The 12,884-nt window shown below is 37.7% G+C and overlaps 1 protein-coding gene across 2 annotated transcripts in view; it reads right to left on the bottom strand.

The window, feature by feature from the left end:
• Nucleotides 1–12,884, bottom strand: part of LOC105470142 (solute carrier family 2 member 13) — a 369,854-nt gene that overhangs the window by 116,317 nt on the left and 240,653 nt on the right. For both annotated transcript variants that reach the window (XM_011721919.2, XM_011721920.2), the window contains exon 5: nucleotides 1,319–1,482. In XM_011721919.2, the coding sequence (XP_011720221.1) occupies nucleotides 1,319–1,482 (164 nt within the window). The remainder of the gene's footprint in view (nucleotides 1–1,318; nucleotides 1,483–12,884) is intronic.

Genomic DNA, 12,884 nt, shown 5'->3' with positions numbered 1-12,884 from the left:
TTAAGTAAAAATCTGTGTCCTTATAACATCTACTATCTGCTAAAATAAGATACCTGGTAGGCTTCTGTCTTTAGTCTGTTCTCAAGGCTAAATATCTCTGGTTTCTTCAACAGGTTTATAAACATGGTTTTGAAACCCTTACTTGTCCCTCATTTTTATTCATTTACCTACTGTCTTAGTTCAGTATGTATCCTGGCTGTAGGCAATCACCTTTGCCCCTTAATCAGACAATCTCTCACCTTTCCCTCAAACACTGATACTGCAGTTCAGCACACATTATTGGATTCAAGGGCTCCCACTGCTTAGGCAAGAAAAGAAGGTGAAAACATTCTACTCTTCCTTCTGGAATGAGGGCCAGGAGAGGGCAAGTATTTCCGATAACTGAGTTTGGAACTTAGAATGTATTTTCTCATCAAATCTGGGATGAGCGCCTGAAACAGTTCTATTAGATCAATGTTTTAGATATAATTTGATTAAAATAGAATTTAGTTAATACTGCCCTGGAAACTATATTTTAATGGAAAAATATATTCTCACTCCAAATAAGCTTATAAAGGAGTTATTAGAGTGCAGTTAATTGTACATAGGAATGTACTTGTATATTTGAAAAAAATTAGAAAATTATATCATGCAATCATGTAAAAACAATGTTAAAGATGTGGGTCTCATTCTATCAATGAAACAGTCCTTGTGTTACAGTGAAATAATAAATAAAATGGGCAGAATTTAAACAGAAAAGATACTTGGGAATTAAAAAAAAAAAAAGGTTTTGCTTTATTTCGCTATCAATAAAAATACATTTAACCAACCAGAATTTACCCTGGAACTTAGGCTTGTTTCAAACACAGAAAGAGTCTGTCCCTGCTTTATGAAGAAATTACATGGTTCTAATACTCTCCTGCTGAAAGATCTTTGAAAAAAAAATGCTCCAAATTTAATTCCATTGTATTCCAAATTTAAAAATATATCATATGTTAAAAAGTGAGTTTCTGAATCCAAAGTTTTAGTTTTTCAAAAAAGGATAGAACAGAAAACAATTTTTTTTCACTTTTATACTTTTGAGTGGAACTCAAATAACAGAAAAATGTTACTCTCAGTAGATCAAATTCTACTCAAATTCTAGTTTCTAGTCACGTAATGTAAGAGTTGTTAAAAGCTCTTTTTTTTTTTCATTTTTGGTCTAGAAGGACTCTAATTTTCTTGTTGTTTGGCTGAGAAATCAATATTAGAAGTGGTGTAAGTATTGTATTTTTGAAGGTTAAACTTGAAGTTATTAGGAAATAAAGTTTATAATTGAATTCTTCATCCAGGCACCTACCTGCTAAACTACCAAAGGTAAGCTTTCTGCGGCCCACTTTCTCAACAAGCCAGACTCCCGCAAGTGTGAAAATGAAATTTGTGAAGGCTGTAACTGAAGCCAGCCATATTGCAAGTCTATCATCTTCAACACCAGACATCTGCAGAATGGTTGCACTGTAGTACCTGCAAAGCAATGAATAAAACAATTGCTATTGATAGTTACCCAAAGAAACAGGGTTATTCTGATAGAAAATGATGTATTCAACTTAAAAAAATAATATGGATAGCTACGGTAATAACATCAAATTAACATGGGAATTAATGCAAGCTGTTGAAAAGATCACAATATAAAGACTATGTTCAAATAAATTTATTTTGGAGTTTGGATAATCAAGAAGAGGCACCTGAGCAAGTAGAAAAGGTTGAAGACTTCCAAAGTGATGCACATCCCACAAGTAGGGACAATGGCAGCTGGTAGTTTCACTAAAACTATCATAAACTCCAAGTCCATGGAATGAATCAGAAGTCATCATACACTGTGAATTAATGTCCTTAAAAGGCTGCCGTAGGAGAATGTAATATGATGGTAAAAATCTGGGACAAGTGAAGGAACTCCTCAGAAAAGACACAATGAGTAAGACAGTGTCAGAATGTATTTGGCATTGTGTAAAAAGATGAGAAACTGATATGAGGTCCATGAGAATCATTTATGTTTCCTGAAAAAGGGTACTCTGGTGAGCTAACGTCTCTAGTATGATTAGGCTCTGTAGACTCATTTCATGCTAAGTGAACTCACTGGAGACTGGCTTTAAAAAGATAATGCCAGTTTGTTGATGCACAATGGAAGATATGTCTGGCACATTTAAGGATGACAGCTTTCCCACAAGACATTTCTTTTCTGGTGGAAACATTAATAGCTAAACCAGCTGATTACTTTAAAGTTAACCTGAAAACAAAGAAAGCAAAGTACTGCTGGTGAGCCACTGATGAAATGTGATAGAATTCAAACCTTAAAGACACATTCTGAACCATGGCTTTGCCCAGTTTTTCAAGCCATTCTAAAACAAGTTAGCTTTACTCAAATCAGACAGTGGTCATCCAAGCAATATGTTAAATCAGGCTGGATATTTCCATAGTTAAAAATCTACAGTTTCTGAATATTTATCAATACCTTCATAATATTTCAAAAATCAAATCTGTTTTTAATATGTTTAAGTCTCATTGATTAACCAATGGCTTCTGTCTATTTTTTAAACTAATGATGATGGTTCTTATGTAAAATTTTAATACCAATATGGACTCATTCATCTTGAAAAAAAGTGTTTTCCTTTTTTAAATTAATAAATCAAACCTATAAATTAACTATGCAGCATGAAGGATGTGTTTTACTGATCACACTAAAAAGCATGCCAACCATTTTAAGACTGAATTCTGACAGCTATTGCAAAAAGAGAAATTCCCAGTGGAATTATTCCCATCATCATGAAAACTGCGAATGTTTTGCAGTCAGAGTGTAAAGTGATGATAAAAATTATGAAAACAATTCATTCCATTTGTGTAGTGTTTTATAGTTTCCAAGTTCTACCATATACATTTTCATAAAGACCTGTATGGCAATGTCAAACCTTACATGTAATCACTAAGAAACTAACATGAATACCAAATCTAAAAAGGCAGAAAATAGAAACATTGAGAGAAAATTCAAACATTTAAAGCCAAAAGAATTTGACATGTGTCATGCTACTAAGTTTCAGAGTCTTCAAAATAATTTAAGAATAAAAATAGTTACATTGTGCAAAATAATTCTTCCAAATAGAGGCAGGGGAAAATTAAAACAGAAGCTATTTTGATGCTTTTATTTTTAATAAAATAAAACAAATCACAAGTGTTACATGAATAGAACAGAGAGTGGTATAAAACAGAATAAGTTGTCTAAATTTTATTTAAAATGAAAAATGTTACATAGCTATACAAAGTATTTTCAGTACTTAAGTTATAGAGTCAGAATGCAACCAAAAACTGACCTGGAATTCAGAAACCTGCATTCTAATAGCACTTCTGTGTCTTCTGGCCAGGTTAGGTAACATAATCACTGGTACACTGAATATTTATTTATTAAGTACCTAGTGTATAAGCTATGTGAATTACTAAGATCCCACAGATATGTTATTGAATCCTGTTGCTGCCCTCAAGAAGCTCATAGTTTAATTTAAAAGAATGAAACGGAAAGACAATATTTTAATATCACAACACGTACAATTAACAGTGAGGCATAAAGAACAGAGCAAACAATTTATTTGCTGTAGAATATTCCTTGATTTTCCAGGGAATTAATGTTTGAGTTGTGCCTTGTCATAGAGGTTTGCCAGCAGGTCTGACAATGGGGGAGGGCATTAGAGGTCACCGAAATGACATATCTGAAGGACCAAAGTACAAAATGGTACGCTGGGTTCACCGACATAAGTACTTCACCTTGGTTGAACATAGAATGCATACAAATGAGGGGCCGAGCACAGTGGCTCACACTTGTAATCCCAGCACTTTGGGAGGCCAAGGCGGGCAAATGACCTGAGGTCGGGAGTTCAAAGCCAGCCTGGCCAAGATGGTGAAACCCCATCTCTACCAAAAATACAAAAAATTAGCTGGGCATGGTAGCGGGCGCCTATAATCCCAGCTACTCAGGAGCCTGAGGCAGGAGAATTGCTTGAACCTGGGAGGCGGAGGTTGCAGTGAGCCAAGATCGTGCCATTGTACTCCAGCCTGGGCAACAAAAGCAAAACTCCATCTCAAAAAAATTAAAAAATAAAAAAAAGAACGCATACAAATGAGAAGTATGATGTAAGGCTATAGCAGAAACTTCTGTCATGGAGGGGATTTGAATGTAAGGACTTTGTATTGTAGGCAATGGGAAATCACAAAGTGGAGTTTAAAGAGAAATAACAGGATTAAATCTGTTCTATGAAGAGATTACTCCGGTGATAGCCAAGTGGGTGGACTGGAGGCCGACTGAACTAAAGGTATATTGTTCTGAAGCCTATTTCAAGTCATTATACTGGCAACAGGCAATTGCAGATTATCTGGATTAATGGAAAACAGTAAGAGGAGGGGCTGAAATTCACTGACAGCCTTGTATCTCCCTCTCAGCAAGAGCTGCGACTTCAGCCCACACTAAATTTTGTCCTTTACAGACTGCCTTGATTTTCATCTTCCTTTCTCTAAAACACTGATAAATATATTAGTTTGTGTTGCAGCCATGACAAATTACCACAAGCTTAGTGACTTTAAAACAAAACACATTTATTAGCTCACAGCTCTGTAGGTCAGGAACCTGACAAGTGTCTCACTGGGGGTCAAAAATCACAGGTGTCAGCAGAGCTCTGTTCCTTCCTGGAGGCTCCAGGGAAAAATCATGTCCTTGTCTTTTGCAGCTTTTAGAGGTCTCCTAATTCCCTGGCTGGTGGCCCCCTTCCTCAGTCTTCAAAGCCAACAATGATTTGTCAAGTCCCTCTCATGTTACTTCACTATGACCTTTGCTTTGCCTCCCTTGTGACTAGATTGGCTCCACTCAGAAAATCCAGAATAATCTCTTTAATTAAGATAAACTGATTAGCACATTTAATTCAGTCTGCACCTTAATTTCCTTTTGCCATGTAATGTAACATATTCACAGGCTCTGGGAACTAGGATGTGTATGTATGTCCTTAGGGGGACCATTATTCTGGCTATCACGGTAAACGTACTAATAAGCAGTAAAATAAACAAAAGCCAACAGTTATAATGAGAAGGAAGGAATGAAAGACAAGGACATCTACTTAAAAGGTAATCAGTTCTAGAAAAATCAGGCAATAACTACATTCTCTTTCATAGGGCAGGACATGACATATCTAGGTCAGAGCTATTCACAAACTTACTTTTAAAAGTCAGGCCATGGTCTTATGAAAAGATATATTTAACTTACATTTACAAAGTACATTCCAATGTTTTCATAAATAATGATGTCAGCCAACTATTTAAGTAATGAGCTACCTACCACTGTGTTTACAATCTTCTAAACCTTTATGCAGTAGTTTGCATTTTCAAGGGACTGTATTCATTCAAAAGTTGCACAAAGGCATAAGGGAACCTTCTTATGCATAAAAGAACAATATGAACAACTGAAAAAGGCTTTCTTTCCTTTTTAGACTCAAAGCAGGCATACCCTCTCCTTTCAAAGTCATTTTATAATATCTATCAGACAAACTATCATCTTCTTCAAAGATTCCCTGGGCAAACTTTGGTCATCTCACACATACTATCTCTTCCCCAGAGTGAAGTTGAAAGGTTTGCAACTGTCTGTAGACATTTAAGGACAGCCAAGGCCGGAACTCTACATGCATTGGTATCTTAGAGATTATGTGACACTCAGCTTCCAGTCCTAAATTTTAAATCTGACTCACACAAAACAAAAACATATAGGCTTTGGAAATGACAATTTATCCTCATGCTGACTTTTAACTAGCAATAAAAGACTAAACATGAGTACTTCATATGCTTAACAAAATACATCTACTAAGTTCCTATTTGAACAAAGCACTTCCTAGGAATTTCTCAAAAAGCTTTCTTTTTCACTATTACTTGCATTATAGAATTAACAGTAAAATAAGTGTCTGCTGGATTTATTGAATTTATCTACTGTAAACTTTTGAGAAGAAATTAAGAATAATTATCCTAAAAAACACCTGATAGACTTACTAAATTAAAAATTAAAGACTGATAAGAGAGAGGTAGAACATGAAGATAATTATATGAAAACCTTGGCTGTATAAACACTACGAGTTAGCTCTAAAATTCCTGGCAGCCAAGGCAAAATAGTAAACATTTTAAAAAATTTTAACTGTTTGACAAAATAAAATGTATCAGCTCATAATAAAGACAAATTTTTGCTGGCATGGGACTATAAAGACATTTATATTTCATAAATAAAAGGGATATGGAACATATTCTTCCTGACAAGAGCCAATCTAAGTAGGACAAATTAACTGTTGACTTACTCAATACTCTTATAGGCCATATTCATATTGTGATATAGGCCAAGTTACATGAGAAAGTATGGAGTAGTAAGGATTTCCATTATCTAAGTTATGTTCTTTAGCTCTTTTAGTTCCTAGTGTTACTTTTTTTTTTTTTTTTTTTGGTACAATATGCCAAAGTACATTGACTACAGAGAATTTAAAATGCCATTACATTAAAAGGTTCTTTTAACTAAAAAGAATTATATTTTCCTATTGGGAGACTGTTTATACACTCAAAAACAAGGATAACTGTATTAGTCTGTTCTATGCTGCTATAAAGACATATACAAGACTGGATAATTTATAAATAAAAAGAGGTTGAATGGACTCAAGAGTTCCACATGGCTGGGGAGGCCCCACAATCATGGTGGAAGGCAAAAGAGGAGCAAAGGTATATCTTACACAAGGGCAGGCAAGACAGAGTGTGCAGGGCAACTACCCTTTACAAAACCATCAGATCTCATAAGACTTACTCCCTGTCACAAGAACAGCATGGGAAAATTCTGCCCCCATGATTCAATTACCTCCCACTGAGTCCTTTCCATGAAATGTGGGGATTACAGGAGCTACAATTCAAGAGGCGATTTGGGTGGGGACACAGCCAAATCGTATCAACAACTCTCACAAGGGCATCCACGTAAAGGTTAATTAGTTCCAGAAAAATTTAGGCAATAACTATATTCTCTTTCATAGGGCAGAGGATGACATATTTAGATAAGAATAATCTACAAACCTAATTTTTAAAAGTCAGGTCATGGACTTGTGGAAAGATACACTGAACTTACATTTAAAAACATGCGAATTCCAATGTTTACAGACATAATGATATCAGCCAACCATTTAAGTAATGGGTTACCACTATCTTTACAATCTTCTAAACCTCTATGCAGTAGTTTGAATTTATTCTCAAAAAATACATCATATTTTCCATCTGATATAATTTGGATATTTGTCCCTGCCCAAATCTTATGTTGAAATGTAGTCCCCAGTGCTGGAGGTGGGGCATGGTGGGAGATGTTTGGATCATGGAGGCGGATCCCTCAAGGTTTGGTGCTATCTTCATGATGTGAGTTCTCATGAAATTTGGTCATTTAAAAGGGTGAGGCACCTCTCCCCACCCACTCTCCTACTGCTTGCTCCTGCTTTTGCCATGTGATGAGTCTGCTTCTCCCTTGCCTTCTGCCACGAATGCAGGCTTCCTAAGGCCTCCAAAGAAGCTGAGCAGATGCCAGCGCCACTCTTCCTGAAAAGCCTACACAAGAGTAAGCTAATTGAACCTCTTTTCTTTATAAATTACCAAGTCTCGGGTATTTCTTCAGAGCAGTGCAAGAACAGCCTAATACAGAAAGTTGATACCGGGGTTGGCGGCGGGGGGGGGGGGGGGGGGGCATTGCTATAAAGATACCTGAAAATGTGGAAGTGCCTTTGGAACTGTGTAATGGGCAGAGGTTGGAAGAATTTGGAGGGCTCAGAAGACAGGAAGATCAAGGAAAATTTGGAACTTTTAAGAGACTGACTAAATGGTTGTGATCAAAATGCTGATAGTGATATGGACAGTGAAGTCTTGACCACCGAGGTCTCAGGTAGAAATAAGGAACTTATTGGGAACTGTAGCAAAGGTCACATGTATTATGCCTTAGCAAAGAACTTGGCTGCTTTCTGTTCATGTCCCAGGGGTCTGTGAAAGCTTGAGCTTGAGACGGATTACTACAGTATCTAGCAGAAGAAACTTTTAGGCAATGAAGCATTCAAGAAGTGGTCTGTCTGCTTTTAACAGCTTATTCTCAGATGAGGAAGCAAAGGAATTACTTAAAGTTGGAGCTTATATTTAAAAGGGAGGCAGAGCACAAAAATTTGGAAAATTTGCAGCCTGGCCATGTGGCAGACAGAGAAAAAGCTTTTTTTGGGAGAGGAATTCAAGCATGCTGTGGAGTAACCACTTGCTAGAGAAATTTGCATAACTAAAAGGAAGCCAAGTGCTAATAGCCAAGACTATGGGAAAAAAAGCCTTGAAGGAATTTCAGAGACCTTCACAACAGGTCTTCCCATCACAGGCCCAAAGGCCTAGGAGTATAGAATGGTTTTGTAGGCCAGCCCAGAGCCTACTGCCCTGTGCAACCTCAAGACACTGCTCCCCACATCCTGGCCACTCCAGCTCCAGCTGTGACTCAAAGGGGCCTGCCTAGGTACAGCTCAGGCCACAGCTCCAGAAGGTGCATAACACTTGGTGGCTTCTACATGGTGTTAAGGCTGTAGGTGTGCAGAATGCAAAAGTGAAGAATGCTTGGCAGCCTCTGCCGAGATTTTGGAAGATGCGTGAGAAAGCCTGGGTGCCCTGACAGAAGCCTGCTGCTGGGGCAGGGCCCTCACAGAGAACCCCTACTAGGGCAGTGCCAAGGGGAAATGTGGCGTTGGAGCCCTCAAACAGAGTCCTCTATTGCCTAGTGGAGCTGTGAAAAATGGGCCGCCATCCTCTAGACCCTAAAATGGTAGGTCTATTGGCAGCTTGCACCCTGCACCTGGAAAAGCCATAGGCATCCAACTTCAACTCATGACAGCAGCCCTGGGGACTGAACCCTGCAAAGCCACAAAGGTGAAGGTGCCCAAGGCCTTGGGAGTCCAGCCCTTGCAGCAGTGTGCCCTGGATGTGGAACATGCAGTCAAAGGAGATTATTTTGAAGCTTTAACATTTAATTACAGCCCTGCTGGGTTTCAATCTTTCATGGGGCCGGTAGCCCCTTTCTTCCTTTCTTTTGGCTGATTTCTCCCTTTTGGAATGGGAATATTTGTTTACCCAATGTCTATACCCCCCGTGTATCTTGGAAGTAACTACTTTGATTTTTATTTTACAGGCTCATAGGTGGAAGGGATTTTCCTTGTCTCATATGAGACCTTGAACGTTTGAGTTAAGCTGGAATGAGTTAAGACTTTGAGGGATCATTGGGAAGGCAAGATTGTATTTTGCAATGTGAGAAGGACATGAGATTTGGAAGGGGCCAGAGGAGGAATGATGTAGTTTGGATATTTGTCCCCATGCAAATCTCACGTTGAATTGTAATCCCCAATGCTGGATGTGAGGCCCGGTGGGTGTGTTTGGGTCATGGGACGGATCCTTCATGGTTTGGTCCTGTCTTCATGATAGTGAGTTCACACAACATACAGTCATTTAAAAGTGTGTGGCACCTCACCCTGCACTCTCTCTCTCTTGCTTGCTCTTGCTTTTGCCACGTGACGTGGCTGCTCCCCCTTTGCCTTCTTCCATGATTGTAAGATTCCCAAGGCCTCCCCAGAAGCTGGGCAGATGCCAGCACCATGCTTACTGTAAAGCTTGTAGAACCATGAGCCAAGTAAATCTCTTTTCTATATAAATTACTCAGTCTTAAGTATTTCTTTATAGTAATGCAAGAATGGCCTAACATATCATCACATGGAAAATACATCGATATCTTTAAAAGAAAAATGTTTTACTCAAGATACAAACATCTTAAGAACTATTTTTTAAATTATTAAAATTTTCAAACATATTTTCATGTATTTGGTACACTGAGAAATCCTCTTTTTACATGCAAGACATAAAGCCAAAATTAAAAGTTAGAAAAGTAGAAATCACAATTGCACATATTTCATAGGAGTGATTTGAGCTAACATAGTAGTGAATTGTATCATACTACCATTAAATCAAGCAATGATACAAAAATCACAGAAACCTGCAGAAAGTTTACTGATTAATCACATTTAATATATTATAAAACAATTTTCATAATTTAAATAATTTTATTAGTCTTTTTGGAAGAACAAAGAAGAAAATGTGCCAATGGAACTTATAAGGGATTTCTACATATGTCAATGTTGTCAATGTGACCTACCCTCTGCCTCAGAAGTGAGTCCCCTCACTCTGGCTTCATACCTCTGGGGACCTCAGGAAAGACCAATTACTTGTCTCACCTAGCTCAGCGACATCACTGACTTTCCTTTAAGCATCGTGGAGAACAATGAAGTAAGCTCTCTAATCTGAACTTGAATTCACCAATTTGCCATATTGACCTATAAATTCTTTCTATAAAATACATGCCCCACTGGACATTGAACATATGGGACTTCGCATAGGCTCACATTTCCTATTTGTTGAACTGTATGTATAACAAGTTACATGTGATTGTTCCCAAACCTGTTTTTGCCTGTCATTGTAATTATATAATTCAATCAAATATTACATAAAGCAACAAAACATAAAATACTAAAAGAGAGTTGTTGCATTAAAAACAAAACTTCATGCTTTGGAAAAAGCCAGTAAAGGCTGAGTTATTTTAAAAGTTGTGTGGGTAACACAACCATAAAAAATTAGGGATAAGACAGAAGTAAAAGTCTAGAAAGATTCTGCCCTTGGGCTTCTTCATATGTGTCTTTTAGTTCTGGTTCTACGTGAAGGCCTGGAATTCATAGATGACAATATGGGTGTGGTTTATGTAAGAAAAAAAATCTGGAAGCTCAGTGGATATGATGAATTATTGTACAACTAGAAATAAAATGTTTAAGCTAGGTATGCATCATTTCCCCATGACTGTCTTTTTCAGTTTACTAAAAAAGTGCTGATTCTAATCTTGTCAGACAATGCTTTTCACCTCGCCTCATCATGTCTCAATTCTCTGCTTATTTCAGCAACAAGAAGGAGTCTAAGGCTTTCAGATGACCTATTTATACCTGGCCATTTACCTCCACACTAACGTGGTAACATTCACTAATTTGACCCAATCATCCTCTCATCTCAGCCCTCCCACACTCTATTTCTGTGCCCTGTGAACTAAGTCTAGACATGAGGCATAACCTTCTTACAGCTTAGATCCAGAGGCTAGGCTGTTTTCTCTCATATTTTAGATACCTCTGGGCCTGAGGAGTGGGAGAGGAAGAAAAGAGGGGCAAGAAATGACTGTACTATCCTCTAATTCTTACTTAGTTGTCTGTCCAATTTCTGGTTACTATTCATTCAATAGAGATTTCAGTACTGGCCTCACAAGTTTCTTCTCCACTCGTAGCCCTGTATCATGATTCTTGGTGACAGTGGCATCAACATGGACCACCCACACAACATCTGAGTCTCTTTTAACTGTCCTACCACCAAAATCCTTTAAGTATCTTCCTTTCTGGCCAGCACAGCCTACTCGCAAGGCTCACTTACTTGAATTCCCCACTGACACAATATGTCACTCTCATGTAGACTTTATTCCAGACACTGCTTCTTTTTTGTTACTTATCATCACTCATTCCTGCCCCTTACCCACAACAGTACTTACTATGTAAATGCTTTATATTTCCCAAACCAGAGGGTCTCAGATATTGGTGTACTACAGAATCTCCTGAAAGACCTGTTCAAAAACACAAGACTATTAGGCCCTGTCCCCAGAATTTCTGATTCAGTAGGTCCAGAACCAAGAATTCGCCTTTCCAACAAGTTTTCAGGTGATGCTGATGTTGCTTTGAAAATTACTTCCCCAAAACATTGCCACCATCATTTTCTTTTCATCATTCTCAAATTCCCTAGCCTGTTAACCCTTTGTTATACTTAGGTCATATATTCCAACTCTTCCTATATCCAGTTATTCTTCTACTCTGCATTTACATCTAGCAGCTGAAAGGGTCTCGAGAAAAACACAAATTATCCTCACTTGAAATTTCCGAAGATGCACACTTTCCAACTCTCTAAAGGATGCTTTCCTAGCATCTCCCTTCTTTCCACTATCCCAATCTATGCAGCCTCAGGTGAAATCTTGCCTAATACTCACCAAGAAGTGTGAGCAATCAGATGGGTGCTCCCCTGCCTCATCACCATCAAATCTACCAACATACCTAATCAATCTACATTGATTCACAAATATCAATCAACACTCGAACACCTCTCTTCTAAATTCCTTCTTTAGGAAGGCATTTGCTGCTAGAATTATTACTCTTTCCTTCTACTTTTCCCCAGAATTTTATCTGTACCTCTCTTAGTAACACACACCACGTTTTTTCTGGTATTAGAATTACTTAAATACACATCATATTTCTATTTCTATCATATTTCTATAAACTCCCGAAAGAATAATCTATGTGTGTTTCACTCTTGCAACTACCAAAGCAGGCTTATGAGTATTTTTTAGACACTTAGTGTTTATTTACACAAATGAATGGGTTCATATGGCTTTCCACCTCTTTTTTCCCTTATTTATTTTTACTCAGATATAATTCACATACCATAACACTTTACCCTTTTAAAGTATATAATTCAGTGTTAAGTATATATGATTAAATTTTAATCTCTTTAATAATTGTAATAGGTAATGCTCATAAGAGAGCATTCAAAGATTCCAAAGGATTAAAGAGATTAAAAAAAAAAAGTCTCTGGAGCAGGATGTAAAGGAAAGGTGGAGTGTGTCTTAGTTTTTGCTGAACACACCCCACCACCATCGCTCTCCTGATTTAGCGGCACTCCTTTCTACCTCACTGCCACCTTGAGTTCCCAGGTGCCCTCAAGGCTGGAGAATACTACATCAGAAA

Source organism: Macaca nemestrina, chromosome 10 (genome assembly GCF_043159975.1).
Source record: "Macaca nemestrina isolate mMacNem1 chromosome 10, mMacNem.hap1, whole genome shotgun sequence".
Lineage (NCBI taxonomy): Eukaryota > Metazoa > Chordata > Mammalia > Primates > Cercopithecidae > Macaca > Macaca nemestrina.
The sequence above is the reverse complement of the archived record's forward strand: the minus strand, read 5'-3'. Positions and strand labels throughout refer to the sequence as shown.